At 36.4% G+C, this 14,674-nt stretch overlaps 1 protein-coding gene across 4 annotated transcripts in view; it reads right to left on the bottom strand.

Annotated features, from left to right (window-relative positions):
• Positions 1-14,674, bottom strand: part of LOC110676984 (facilitated trehalose transporter Tret1-2 homolog) — an 85,123-nt gene that overhangs the window by 43,376 nt on the left and 27,073 nt on the right. For 2 of the 4 annotated variants that reach the window (XM_021847215.1, XM_021847216.1), the window contains exon 2: positions 6,975-7,176. The exons of 1 other annotated variant lie outside the window; for it this stretch is intronic. In XM_021847215.1, the coding sequence (XP_021702907.1) occupies positions 6,975-6,985 (11 nt within the window). In that variant the 5' untranslated portion in view covers positions 6,986-7,176. Of the gene's footprint in view, positions 1-6,974; positions 7,244-14,674 lie in introns of all 4 variants that reach the window. One more of the 4 variants, XM_021847214.1, reaches the window with a different exon arrangement.

Raw genomic sequence — 14,674 nt, 5'->3', positions numbered from 1 at the left:
GTTTTTCGGCCGATATCCTTGACGATACAAAAGCCAGTGCTACAGTATTCATTTTAAGCAAATCTTGTGGACAAATTCAAATATCAATGCCCATAATTTGGTTGTTTCTTGCACACTTCATTCATATAGTGCAATAGAGGATGCTTTATTTTTAATAATTCAGGTTTATATTAGAAACCGGCAATACCTGTAGAGAAAATTGACACAATTTCCATTATATTGATTTTAGTATTGTAGGAGCACATGCGGAAAAATTAACATGGAATATAAATGGATTCGAAACAAAAAGAGTTCATGAAAAATTTTCAAACTTGTTATGAAACTTTAATTTACGATCTAGCAACATGGCCGAGCTAGCAACAAAGTGCCCTGTTGAAATCCAACTCAACGATGTGAAAGTAGGCCTTTGCCAAAACGACCAATGAGAAGTGGTCTTTTTTGACAGGCAATTGGTTTCATTTTTGTGCTGTGACCTGTCACGTCTTGTCTTAGGTGTGTACTATTACAAGTGCACACCACTGACGAAAGCTGTTGCTAAGCTTGTCAGTGAGAACGAAAATCTGCTATTTAAATGTAGTGATTGTTTATCAAGCCAGTGTTGTGGCGAGCAGAATTTAACGCTCCCGACCGTACGAATGTTAGAAGAAGAGATGAAGAAGATTTCTTCTATTTTGGATTCGTTCAGTGGCGTTCGGGAGCAAATTGCTGCTCAGATAAACGACGCGTTAAAAACCGGGATGGATGAATTGGTGAGAAGTCTAAATAGTACCATGGATAAAGCAATTTTTGAAATGTCAAAATCTGTGAGCAAAGAGTTGGAAAGTATGAAATGTTAATTTTTTGAATTTAACTCGAATAAGAATTGAGTTGCAATGAACGGTACATCAAGTACGGCATCGGAGCCGAGCCTGCTTCCTAGAGGCAAGAAACGTAAGGTTCAGGAAGACGTTTGCGCTATGTCGGATGATGTTTTTGTTGAAAGTATTAGTTTCGCGGATGTTGTCAAGAGTAATGCTGGGATTAAAATTAGGAATAAGAGTACAAAAAAGAAAAACACTGCGAATGATGTAATGCAAGTGACTCGTAAGGCTCGTCCGGTCATTGTGATCAAGCCAAAAGAGTCCAACCAGAGTAGCGCAAAATTTTGATTAACAAATTGGATCCGAAAAAACACAAAATAAGTAACTTGAGACACGGGAAAGATGGCTCTATTATTGCTGAGTGTGCAACAGGATACAATGTTAATGTTGTGAAAGATGGCATTCAAAGCGATTTGGGTGAAAACTACAACGCTGTTGTTCCCTCATCGGTGCCAAGACTTTTAGTGAAGAGCATGAGCGATCAGTTTTCCTCCGATGAATTCATTCGGATTTTAAAAGATCAGAATGAAGACATCGCGATAAATGAAGTCAAAGTAATAAGGATGTATGAAAATCCACATTTCAAGTACAAAAAGTACAATGTTGTTATTGAAGTTGACAAAGAGATGCATAATTGTTTGTTAACGGCGCAACAAGTGTATGTTAAATTTGATCGGTGTCGTGTTGTTCCAGAGATTAGTGTTTTGAGATGTTTCAAATGTGGAGAATTCGGGCAGATGAGCATGAATTGTAAAAATTGCGATGCATGCTGTAGGTGCAGTCACAAGTCACAAGACATCCGAATGTACGTCAACTGTTTTGAAATGTATCAATTGTATAAAAATGAATAAAGAACGTAAAATGAACTTGGACGTCAACCACGGAGCATTCAGTTATGAATGTGAAGTCTTTAAGAATTTGTATCAAAGGAAAAAGAGCAGCCTACATTTCAATGAATAGCAACCAAGTTCCAGTAGTAATGTGAATCAGTTCGATATCTTGTATTTAAATATAGCCGGTTTATCTACAAACTACGTTGAAGGAATCACTTGTGATTCCTATTCAAAAAGTTGCTGGGACGATTAAAGCCGAAGAGTTTCGTCCCATCAACATGTTGCAAACATTAGAGAAAATTTTAGAATTTGTTGTAAAAGGCCAGCTGTTAGCATATTTAAATAGTAATAATTTGCTAATACCAGAGCAATCGGGATATCGGAAAGGTCATTCCTGTGAAACCGCATTGAATCTGGTGTTGGCAAAGTGGAAAGAAAACATAGAGCGTAAAGATACGATTGTTGCTGTTTTTTTGGATCTCAAACGCGCTTTTGAAACGATTTCTCGGCCCTTGTTGTTAAGAACAATCGAGCGCTTTGGATTTTCGGGTTCTGCATATAGATGGTTTGAAAGCTATTTAACTGATAGAACCCAACGGACTGCTTTCAATGATTCTGTTTCGAGCCCCGTGGTGAACAGCCTTGGCGTACCACAGGGGAGTGTATTGGGGCCCGTTTTATTCATTATGTATATAAATGACATGCGACGAGTTTTACGTTTTTGTGACATTAATCTTTTTGCAGATGATACCGTGATATTCATTGCGACTAAAAATCTTGATGATGCCGTTGCACACATGCAGGCTTGATAGAAACTCCTCTGCGAGGCAAAGAGGAGGCGATTTTGCCGTTTTTCTGAGGAGAAAAAAATAAACTCAAAATTTTCAACACAGATCCTCAAGCGATTCGAGTGAGAGTGCAGAAAAATGCGAGGATTTTTTCAGACACTCTCTCTCTCTCGTTGCGATGCTCACCATCACTCACACTTCAAACGAACTCTCGAGTCTGCCGCCCGAACAGACAGTCCTCGGGGAGTTGTGAGAGCACCCTTTTTTGATGGAATTTAACTCGGTTTTTTATTTGTGCTGCATCTTCCTCGCTCATTTTTCGTTGCCTCGCTGCTTAGCATTTTTTGGCTCCCTCGCAAAGAGGCACTGGCAGCACGCTGCTCTAGAGTATGTCACCGAACTCTGATGATGTTGAGGAGAATTATCAAGCCTGCACATATGAATGCAGATTTACGTTCTCTGAGTAGATGGTTGAAGTACAAACAGTTGAAATTGAATATAAGTAAAACTAAATTTATGTTGATATCGCGGAATCGAACAGATATAGACGTCTCAATACAAATTGATGATGAGACAATTGATCGCGTGCGCGAAATTAAATATATTGGCGTGATTATTGATGACAGATTAAAGTTCGACGCTCACATCGACAATGATATCAAGAAAATAGCCAAGAAGTATGGAATTCTCTGCCGATCAAAAAACGATTTAACGATTGCTAGTAAAATACACTTGTACAAATAAATCATCTCTCCACATCTGGAGTTTTGCGCTTCCATTTTGTTTTTAGCAAATGAAACACAAATATCGAGAAAGCAGCGTTTGCAAAATAAAATAATGCGTTCAATTTTGAGATGCAACAGATTCACTTCCTCGTCTTTCTTATTAGATGCTCTTCAGTGGTTATCGGTGAAGCAAAGAATTGTATTTTTGACGATGGTGTTCATTTTTAAAGTAATTAACGGTTTATTGCCTCGATATTTGTGTGATCGCGACTAGAAACGCGACTGAATTAAGAACACCACAGTTTTTGTACGGTGCTTCACAAAACTCTTTGTTTTTTAAAGGAATAAATGTTTTCAATTCGTTGCCTATACACATCAAACGTGCTGCAACTCTATCACAGTTTAAGAGACTGTGTATTTCACACGTCAAAGCTGTCTTCTGAACAGCTACATGTTAACTTTTTTGTACTTGACTAATATTGTATCTTGACGAAGTTTTGACTAACGGATATTTTGTATTGACTATATTGTAAATTATGTTTAATAATTATTGGGGCACTAATAAACTACGATGTTCGCCTTGATGATGATGATGGATTTTTTATATATTGACGTAGTTATAGTATATTCCTTTTTATGTGTAGTCTACGGAGGTTTGAGTCCCGCGCGCGGTACACAGGTATAAACGGCTGTTTGATTACTTATCATTTGAATTGACAATTTAGGCTGTTGGTGGATGCCATGCATTAGTAGTAAGTTTTCTGGTTGAATGTCAGAAATTTCTTGAAAATTCAAATGTTTCCGATAGTTTTGACATCATCGGCGGGGTTATCAATTCTGGAAATGTTTTGGATTTTTTTGAACTTTCTTGATCACTATTAAAACTTATGAAAAGTGTGGTTGAGACCAACAGATTTCTTACCATTTTTTTTTTGCTGTATAGTATGGGAACTTGTAATGTTGTTTATATCTGTTGAAATAATCAGACCGTTTATTGTTTGCAAATCTGGTTAACATTGATCATAATTAATTATCTTAAAGATATATCGTCTCGCTCAAACCTTTGTAGGGGTATGTGGTAGGACCATCATCATCATCATCATCATCATGAATCACTGGATGAAATCTTGAAGGAATTAGGACTTTCATGGAAAATATTCACAGAACTTTTGGAAAATTTCAGGTGATTTCATAAATAAACTTTGGAAAAATTCATTTCTGTAGTTCTCTTTGGGAAAATCCTGGCTGAATTCTCGAGGTATCCTAAACAAAATTTATGGAGAAATTCCATGGGAAATAACCACTAAGTGATATCTGAAAATTTGGGCAAGCATCTGAATAATTTTCTGATGAAATTCCTAGCGAAAATAATGAAAAAAAAAAACACATACAGTTATAATTGTCATAACGTCACAAGGAATTCTCAACAAAAGTCTTAGATCTCAGAGAAATGTTTGCCCTGATGCTATGAAGAATAAAATTCAGCAATTTTTCATTCTAAACAAATTGTATGAGGAACAAAAATAAACAAGCCAGTCTTCTACTCATGGTTTTGAACGTGAACGCGCCTCTAAGGTTAATTGATACGAAAGATAAATACTACTTTGTTTAGGAAAACAAGAGAAAAAAAATAACGGAGGAAAATGAAAAGTCTTCGAAAAACTTGCATACAAAATTTCTGCTGATATGAAGATTTAGATATTTGTTCATAAATTTAACAAATTGTTGAAATTTCATTTGATTTTTACAGATTGTCGACATTATTTTTGCGAAGTGTTTCTATTTAGGCAACAAAAAATATTGTTGTCATGTTGCCAAAATCCAACCGTCTCTGTAATTCTTAAAATAGTTGTAAGGTTGTTTGTAAAATTTTGCTAATTTTTGTGATTTTTTCCATTTTGTTTTTTACATTTTTTTTTACAATTATTCCGTTTCCAAGAATCAGTCTGGTGGTAAAAGATGATATTTTGTCATTGAAAGCTGTGAATTCGGGGACTTGCAAGTCGAGTCTAGTACACGACACTAAAGACGGCCTTACAGTTGAGGTCGAAATACGCGTGTCTGTCAAAAGATAAAAACTCTAGAGGAAATAAATGGTGTAATACTAAATTCGATTTTTTCATTCCACTAAACAGCTCGAAGATTTATTATCATACATTTGATTTTCTGAAATAAATTCTTGTAGGAATATGTAAAAATTAGCATAACAAGACAGCTGTACAAACTGGTAGGATTATAACTGAAAGAAACTTGAAAGGGATGAACACTGTTGGAATCTGTAGGACAAGTTTTGAAGTAATTCCTGTGGAAATTACTGGAGGTAACAGCGTCGGACAACTGAAGCGAGTTTCAGGAGAATTCATATAAGCAATAGTGTGCAATAGTCTTGTAGGAATCTTCTTCTTCTTGGCATAGCATCCTCACTAGGAACTAAAAAGTGCTCATTGAACACTGCTTCTGAGCTTAATGTTCAACGAGCACTTCCACAGTTATGGCCTAAAAGCTTTCTTTGACTATGTTTCCATTATTGCTTTCGTATATACAATGATGATCTATGTCTAGGGAAGTCGAGGAATTCGTTTTTACTAAGAGATCCTGGACCGGGAATCGAACCCACACATCTTCTGCATGCCTTTGCTTTATAGCCGATGACGTTACCTTTAGGCTAACGAAGGTCCACAAGCAAAGCTTTCAGTAGTTTGCAAATACAATGTGCTGAATGCTACAGATATTATTTGTAGCGTTATTTGACTTTTTCCTATCTTGTTTTGATAGCAAATAAACCATGTTGCCATTTCCATTTGTTTCGTGTATCTAGATTCATCTCTTTGATATTCAACGAAAGGAAACAGCGCTGCATCCAAATAAACTCGTGGCTCAAATACAAACCGCCTAGATAGGTATATAAAACAAACACAGACCAGATGTTTGGATTGGTTGTGAATGGGAAATGCAAAAAACATATAGAATTGAACTACGACCGACTATGGCTAGGTGCCACTTCTGCAACTGAGAGCAAAAGCATGAGAAAACAGATATACAGTATCGAACATATGAAATGCACTATAGCTGTTTTCCATACAAAATGTTCATCTTTTGATAACTATTGAAGAAATTGTGTAGGAACGATAGATACAATAGTTACAGATAGGTTAAATTTCGACAAAAAATTGATGACAAAAAATATAAATGATCTTGCATAAAAACTATGCGACGAATCATCTTGGTGTCTTCAGTATATTTTTTCTTTATCACTCAATGAACTAATTCGCTGAAAAATTAAGATGTCAAAATTAAGTAAATGGCAAAGATATGGCTCTCTAAAGTTGACCATTTTGTATGGGAAAACAGCTTTAGTACATTCTAAATGTCCAACACTGTAGTTCTGTAAACTAAATGTTCAATACATACGATGGCATTGATATGCGGTAAAATTCCGCAGTATGTGTGGTCAGTCATTAAGTCAACGGGAATCAATCGATGGTGACGACAAGAATTGCAACCTTACATAATCCGCAGAACGAGGCGGCCCTACGAGACGATGAAGTCAGCGCTGTGACATTGGCAAAGAAAGATGTTGGCAAAGCTAGGCTATGCCATGTAGCTGCTTATAGGGACGGAAAAGCACAACATATAAATATTCTCATCCACGAGGCGGCGATGAAATGCCATTGAACTTGACGCGAGGTAAACCACTTTTGCACATGGTCCCATCTTAGGGGGTTGGGTTGGGGAAGCATGTTTGCAAACTAATGCTAATGAATTCACCTTATTTCCATCCAATTACCAATCGGCGATGTGTTGCGTGCAGCAATGAAAACCACTGCGATATCGATGCACTCGGACCACTCGGTAGTAGTCGATGCTACTACGGTTTAAACAAACTGTCGACACTTTAATTAACTTCTCTTAGCACTGAATTCCCGATTGGTGTCCATAGATTATCAACGCCTATCTGTTCACAGCACATCTGAGATGAGTAATTTGTAGGTTTAGCACAGAATTCAATAATTATCACTGGACGGTTCACTATATTGCTTTCGATGGAAACGGGAAGGTTAACTAGGATTCGGTTGTTCGACGGAAATATTTACTGCAGAAATATTTTCTTCACTCAAGGCCTCTCTGCAGAATGCTTCCTAGCCGCCGATCAACAGCTATTTGTCCCAAGGAAATGCTCTCGAACGGGTGCATCCTCCGCAATGCCTGACGCTACAGTCTCATGACGATGATATGGGAGAAAAGTGCAACCACGGCTGGAGATGTTCAGAAGGAATTATTTAGAATTTAAAATTGTCGAGGTTCAAAATTATAAATTGTTTTGGTCTAAATAACTACGAAGTAAGAGAAACTTATTAGCTTTCGATTGGCCTATTAAAAATTTTAATGTGACGTTTGATATGGACAAAAACTTCCGTATATGTTTTTTTTTTGGGTAACCCACAAAGTTTGCTAAGGAGTATAGGTAGTAGTTTACGAAACAAGTTGCAAAATGATGGTTTTTACAGAACGAGTCGTATATTTATCCAACGAGATTTGCCGAGTTGGAAAATTACGATGAATGATGTAAAAATCGAGTCCTGCTACGAGTTGCGTACAACATTTTTTGTAATTTGGTAGAAGACCACTTGAGGGTGTCAGAAATTATATTGAGATGCATTCATCAATATTCTACAATTTCTGAAAATTGTTCTGTAATAATTCATCACGTAACTCAAAACAGTTGTGTAATAAAAAAGGCGTTGCGTAATATTCAATTTATCAATATTTCAATATTCAATTCAAATTTTTACTTATAAGTAAAACACAAACACTATATCGTTTATCATATAGCTGATCAACTTTGTCGTAGAAACCATATTTATTTTTTACCACTGGACTTGGCGAATAAAATATGTACCGACTAGCGCCATGGGACTTCCGAACTAAAAAGGTTTGAGGCGAATAGATTTAATTTAGTTGATGAACTTTGTCGAAGATACCAGCTTTTTATTTAATCACTGGACTGAGTGATACTAAGTTTCCAGGCGAACGTTTTAGTTGTTCAACTTTGTCAAAAATACCAACTTTGATTAGATACACTGGATTGATATATGAACGACAGAAATATTTGCCCACTAGGGCTACACGCTAGAAAAAGGGTTCTGGAAAACGTGAACTGTCAAAAATACACCATGAACTACCATCATGTTTACGCATACACATGATCTAGTTCACGGTGTATTTTTGCTTGTTTACGAGTTTACGTCTGTTGTTCACGGATTTTTTTCTGTGTATGTTGGGAATGATTCTCAAACTAAGAAGTTTCTAGACGAATATGTCTTCTTAGTTGATCAAATTTTTTGAAGACATCAACTTTGCATCCAATTACTACTTTGAGATATAAGTAAATAATATGTTTGCTTATAAGTGCCATATTGGGAGTATTTTCCTAACTACCGGCAATAGGCAAATAGATCTCATTTAGTTGAACACTTTTGTCGAAAACACCAAATTTATATCTCATAACTAGACTGAGAGATAAAAAAAATGTTCGACCACTAGCGTCATCTTGTGAGTGTTTGCTGAATCAATAAGTGTTTAGACGGATGGATCTCATCTTGTTGATCAACTTTGCCGCAGACACCAATTTTGTGTTCAATTACTTGACTGAGATATAAGCGAATAAAATTGTTGTCCGCTAGCGCCATCTTATGAGTGTTTTTTGAGCTGAGGAGGTTTTTGTCGAACAGATCTCATATGGTCCAACATACTTGTCAAAGACACCAATTTTGTATCTCATCACTGTACTGAGATGTGAGCAAATACAATCTTTGCCCCACAGTGCGCATCGTACCTTCGTGCTGTGCGTACGCGAATTCTCTCTGCTCTTGGAAGTTTTCTTAAAAACTACCTAAAGCAATAAAACAGTACTTTTCAGTGCTACAAAAACAGTACTTTTCAGTGCTAAAATTAAAAACGGTACTTTTCAGTGCTACTAAAACAGTACTTTTCAGTACTATTTTTTCTACTATTGATCCCTTTACGATCCTTGTTTGGACCCGTGCCTTCGATTTTTCGTTGGACCCGTTGGCGAAAGCTAGCGGTGGTAATCCTTCTTGGACACCGTCTTGGGAAAAAACCTTTCGAAGGTCACGTCTTCTTTCGTTTATTAATTAAACATGGTATCAACAACAAACAAAAGGAAGGGTGAATCTCTGAATTCACTACTTCCTTCCAAAAAAGTGGGTTTTAAAACTGTCACTACACGTGGCAAGAATGGAAGAAAGGACGCTTCCCAGGAATGCGAACTTTCTTCCAAGGGTGAAATGAATAATTGTATCGAAATGAGCAATCAGTTCGATGCTCTAGACAAATTTTCCGAACACCAAATCGAAGCAGCCTTTAGCCCAGGCTCTTTGATTCAAGTGAGGAAGCAAAGAGTGCCGCCTATCGTGGTCAGTTGTTCCGAATTTGGGGGATTTAGGCAGGAGATCTTGAACTCCATTAGGGGAATCAAGGTTTCCTTCCAAATCGCAAAGAAAGGAGACTGTCGCGTTTTGCCGGAAACTCTTAAAGATCGCGAACTTCTTCTCAAACATCTTGAAGAGAAGAAGCACAAATTTTTTACTTACGACGACAAAACTGAACGTTTGTTCAAAGTTGTCTTGAAAGGTCTCTCAAGTGACTATAAATCACCTGAAGAGATCAAAAATGGAATAAATGGTATACTTGGATTTTCCCCAGTCCAAGTAATCATTATGAAAAAGAGAACCCAATCTGGCATTGTTCGGAAAGGGCTTTCTCAAGAATTTTATTTAGTTCACTTTAACAAAAAAGAACTAAATAATATTAAAGCTTTAGAAAAAGCAAAACTTTTGTTTGATGTCCGTGTGACATGGGAACATTTCCAGAAACCTGGAGGAAATTACCAGAACCCCACTCAGTGCCGTCGGTGCCAAAAGTGGGGTCATGGTACAAAAAATTGTCGCATGGATGCTAAATGCATGATTTGCGGAGGTTCTTCTCACGCCAAAGACGTCTGTCCAGTGAAGGAAGATACCACCAAATTCATATGTTGTAATTGCGGGGCTAACCATAAGTCCAATTTTTGGAATTGTCCTTCACGCAAAAGGGTCATTGAGGCTCGTGCCAGGCAGATGAAAGATAATATCCGTTACGATAACGGTCGTTTCCGGAATTTGCCTGGTAGAGTATCGAACAATGCTCATTTTTCAGTTAACGATCGCTTGATCATGAATCATACCCATCAAGAAGATCATAATCATGCTCATTCACAAACTAATTTTAATCCGTCGGGTAGCCGTTCGAATCTTTCTATTTCGAATGTATCTACCCACGGTAAATCCTTTGCCGATATCGTAGCAGGAAATTCGAACTCCTCCCCTGTTCGATCCATGGGTACCCATTCTACTTGTTTCAAATCAAATGGAAAAAACCCTACCGCCACAGGTAACTCCGCTTCTTCGTCTACCGGAAATTCCAATGGGAAATCACATGACATGTCTGCTTCTGATTTTAATTTTCTAACTGAACAATTGAATCTAATGATTGATGCAATGTTCAAAGCCACCACTATGACTGAAGCAGTCCAAGTAGGTGTAAAATTTACAAATCAAATTGTTATTGGATTACGTTTTTCTAATGGATCCAAATAATAATTTAAATATTTTAAATTGGAATGCTCGTTCTCTGAATGGTAAAGAGGACGAGCTGTTTAATTTTCTTACGGTTAATAACGTGCATATAGCAGTTATTACCGAAACGTATTTAAAACCTGGATCTAAATTCAAAAGAGATCCTAACTTTTTTGTTTATCGTAATGATCGACTTGATGGGGCATGTGGGGGAGTTGCAATCATCATTCATAGGCGTATAAAACATCAACTGTTTTCATCATTTGAAACTAAAGTTTTTGAAACTTTAGGTGTTTCTGTTGAAACACAGTTTGGTAAATATACTTTCATAGCTGCCTATTTGCCTTTTCAATGCTCTGGGCAGCAAGTTAATTTGCTCCAAACTGACTTGCGTAAATTAACTCACAATAAGTCAAAATTTTTTGTCATTGGTGACTTTAATGCCAAACATCGGTCATGGAATAATTCTCAAAGTAATTCCAACGGCAGAATTTTATTTGATGAGTGCTCTTCAGGATATTTCTCAATTCAATACCCTGATAGCCCCACATGTTTTTCCTCTTCTAGAAATCCATCTACGATTGATTTGGTCTTAACCGACTCTAGTCATCTTTGTAGCCAAATGATTACTCATGCTGATTTTGATTCTGATCATGTCCCTGTTACATTTCAAATATCCCATGAAGCGATTCTCAATCCTATCAGCTCCACTTTCAATTATTTACGAGCCGACTGGAATATATATAAAACGTATGTTGACTCTAATCTTGATGTTAACATTTCTTTAGAAACTAAACTTGATATTGACAATGCTCTTGAAACTTTAACAAATTCCATTGTTGAAGCCCGGAGCATTGCAATTCCAAAATGTGAAGTAAAATTTGAATCCGTGATTATAGACGATGATCTTAAACTCTTGATCCGTCTTAAAAACGTGAGGAGAAGGCAATTTCAACGCACTCGCGATCCTGCTATGAAAATTATATGGCAGGATTTGCAGAAAGAAATCAAGAAACGTTTTGCTCAATTAAGAAACAAAAATTTTGAAAATAAAATTTCTCAATTGGACCCTGGCTCTAAGCCCTTTTGGAAATTATCGAAAATCTTGAAAAAACCTCAGAAGCCAATACCGGCATTGAAAGAGGAAAACAAATTATTACTAACTAATTGCGAAAAAGCTCAAAAACTTGCTATGCAGTTTGAAAGTGCGCACAATTTTAATTTAGGACTTACTAGTCCAATTGAAAATGAAGTTACTCAGGAGTTCGAAAATATTCTCAATCAAGAGAACGTTTTCGAAAATGCCTGGGAGACTGATTTGGAAGAAGTGAGAACTATTATTAAAAAATTCAAAAACATGAAAGCTCCTGGCGATGATGGAATTTTCTACATCCTCATCAAGAAACTTCCAGAAAGTAGCTTATCATTTTTAGTTGATATATTTAACAAATGTTTTCAATTAGCATATTTTCCTGACAAATGGAAAAATGCTAAGGTTGTTCCAATTTTAAAACCAGACAAAAATCCAGCAGAAGCTTCTAGCTATCGTCCAATCAGTTTGCTTTCCTCCATCAGTAAACTTTTTGAAAAGGTTATTTTGAACAGAATGATGGCCCACATCAACGAAAATTCATTTTTTGCCAATGAACAGTTCGGATTCCGCCATGGACATTCGACCACTCATCAACTTTTACGTGTAACAAATTTGATCCGTTCCAACAAATCTGAAGGCTATTCTACTGGTCTTGCTCTTCTAGACATAGAAAAAGCATTCGACAGTGTTTGGCATGAAGGTTTGATTGTAAAATTAAAAAACTTTAATTTTCCAACATACATTGTTAGAATAATTCAAAGTTATCTGTCAAATCGTACACTTCAGGTTAATTATCAGAACTCCAGATCTGAAAGACTTCCTGTAAGAGCTGGAGTTCCTCAAGGCAGCATTTTGGGACCAATATTATACAATATTTTCACATCTGACTTACCTGAGCTACCTCAGGGATGTCAAAAATCTTTGTTTGCGGATGACACAGGCCTCTCCGCCAAAGGACGAAGCCTGCGTGTCATCTGTAGTCGATTGCAAAAAAGTTTGGATATTTTTTCTTCATACTTGCAAAAATGGAAGATTTCTCCTAATGCTTCCAAAACTCAACTAATAATATTCCCACATAAACCAAAAGCTCTTTATTTGAACCTTCAAGTAGACATGTTGTCACGATGAGAGGGGTTCCAATAAATTGGTCAGATGAAGTTAAGTATCTAGGGCTCATGCTAGATAAGAATTTAACTTTCAAAAATCACATTGAGGGCATTCAAGCCAAATGTAATAAATATGTAAAATGTCTCTATCCCCTTATTAATAGAAAATCAAAACTTTGTCTTAAGAACAAGCTTTTGATATTCAAACAAATTTTCAGGCCAGCCATGTTGTATGCTGTACCAATATGGACTAGCTGTTGTAATACCAGGAAGAAAGCTCTGCAGAGAATTCAAAATAAAATTTTGAAAATGATTCTGATGCTTCCTCCCTGGTATAGTACCAATGAGTTACATAGAATATCCAATGTTGAAACATTGGAACAAATGTCAAATAAAATAATAAATAATTTCAGGCAAAAATCGTTACAATCTTCTATTGCCACGATTAATGCGTTGCATGTTTAGGTTAAGTTAGGTTAAGTATATTAAAAACGTTTTTTTTTCTCTTATAAGCAGGTGAAATCAACTCACCTGTAAAAAAAACTGAACTGCTACGGCAAATGAAATGTAATATGTTGTTAACAAAATGTTAATTAAATCTTAAATTTGTTTTACCAAATTAGGATGATAGTGTTGTCAAATAACACAGAACACCTAGATATAAGAAATGAATGTAATGTTTGGAATGATACTAATAAAGAAATTAAAAAAAAAAAAAACAATCTTTGCCCACTAAGGCCCCAAGCACAATGTGAACGGCAACGCGGTACAACGGCAAAACGGCATGCCCATCTTGATCTACACTTTACTAATCAATCCCATGTTGACTTTTCAACATTGACTTGACAAGAAGCCTGCTCGCGAGTATGTCATGTTTGTTGTACGTTGGTTCACACTCTTGAGGTGCTCCGTGGAGCACCTCTGCATTAGACCTACTCCTGTTTTCTGTAAGTTTGCTGTTTTGCTATCTTGTCGCGAATTATACATATCCAGTGTATTCGTTACGTTTGAACGATGAGGCCAACGTCAAAAATAATTGGGTTTTTGTGGAACGCAACGGATAACACAAAATACATACTTTTACCAAAGACGTCGTACTCAGAATGGTAATCACTTTAAGTACTACATCAAGCTCCTCGGTAATACGCTCGGTATTCAAGTTTGACAGATCTCAGTACACTTTTCTTAGCATTCTAGAATATCTCATATGCCATAAAATTGTGGGCAAGGGGCATAAACGTCGTTATATAGTCTTTGCTTCAACTTTGCCAAAAATTCCGTTCGAATAACTTGCAAAAAATTTGGAATATTGAATTTTATCGATTTTTCTTAAGCAGTGTTTCCAATTATCAAATAATTTTGAGCCCTCAAAGAAAATTTAGATAAAACTGGAAATATTTCCCTATTTTGTTGAACAATATATTTTTCTGCTTTGCTGTAAATTTCGGATTTTGAACTTTCCCTAAGTTCTTTTGGGCAGTGATTTTAGCAATATGAGCATTAGGGCGGTTCAAAATTTAAAAATGTTTGAAAATCCAATCTCCCATATGTTTCCTACCATCCTTACCATAAAAATAGTACTCTGTGAAATTTTCAGCATTCTAGGTGGTGATTTAAAGGTGACCCAAAGAC

Source organism: Aedes aegypti, chromosome 2 (assembly GCF_002204515.2).
Source record: "Aedes aegypti strain LVP_AGWG chromosome 2, AaegL5.0 Primary Assembly, whole genome shotgun sequence".
Classification (NCBI taxonomy): domain Eukaryota; kingdom Metazoa; phylum Arthropoda; class Insecta; order Diptera; family Culicidae; genus Aedes; species Aedes aegypti.
The sequence above is the reverse complement of the archived record's forward strand: the minus strand, read 5'-3'. Positions and strand labels throughout refer to the sequence as shown.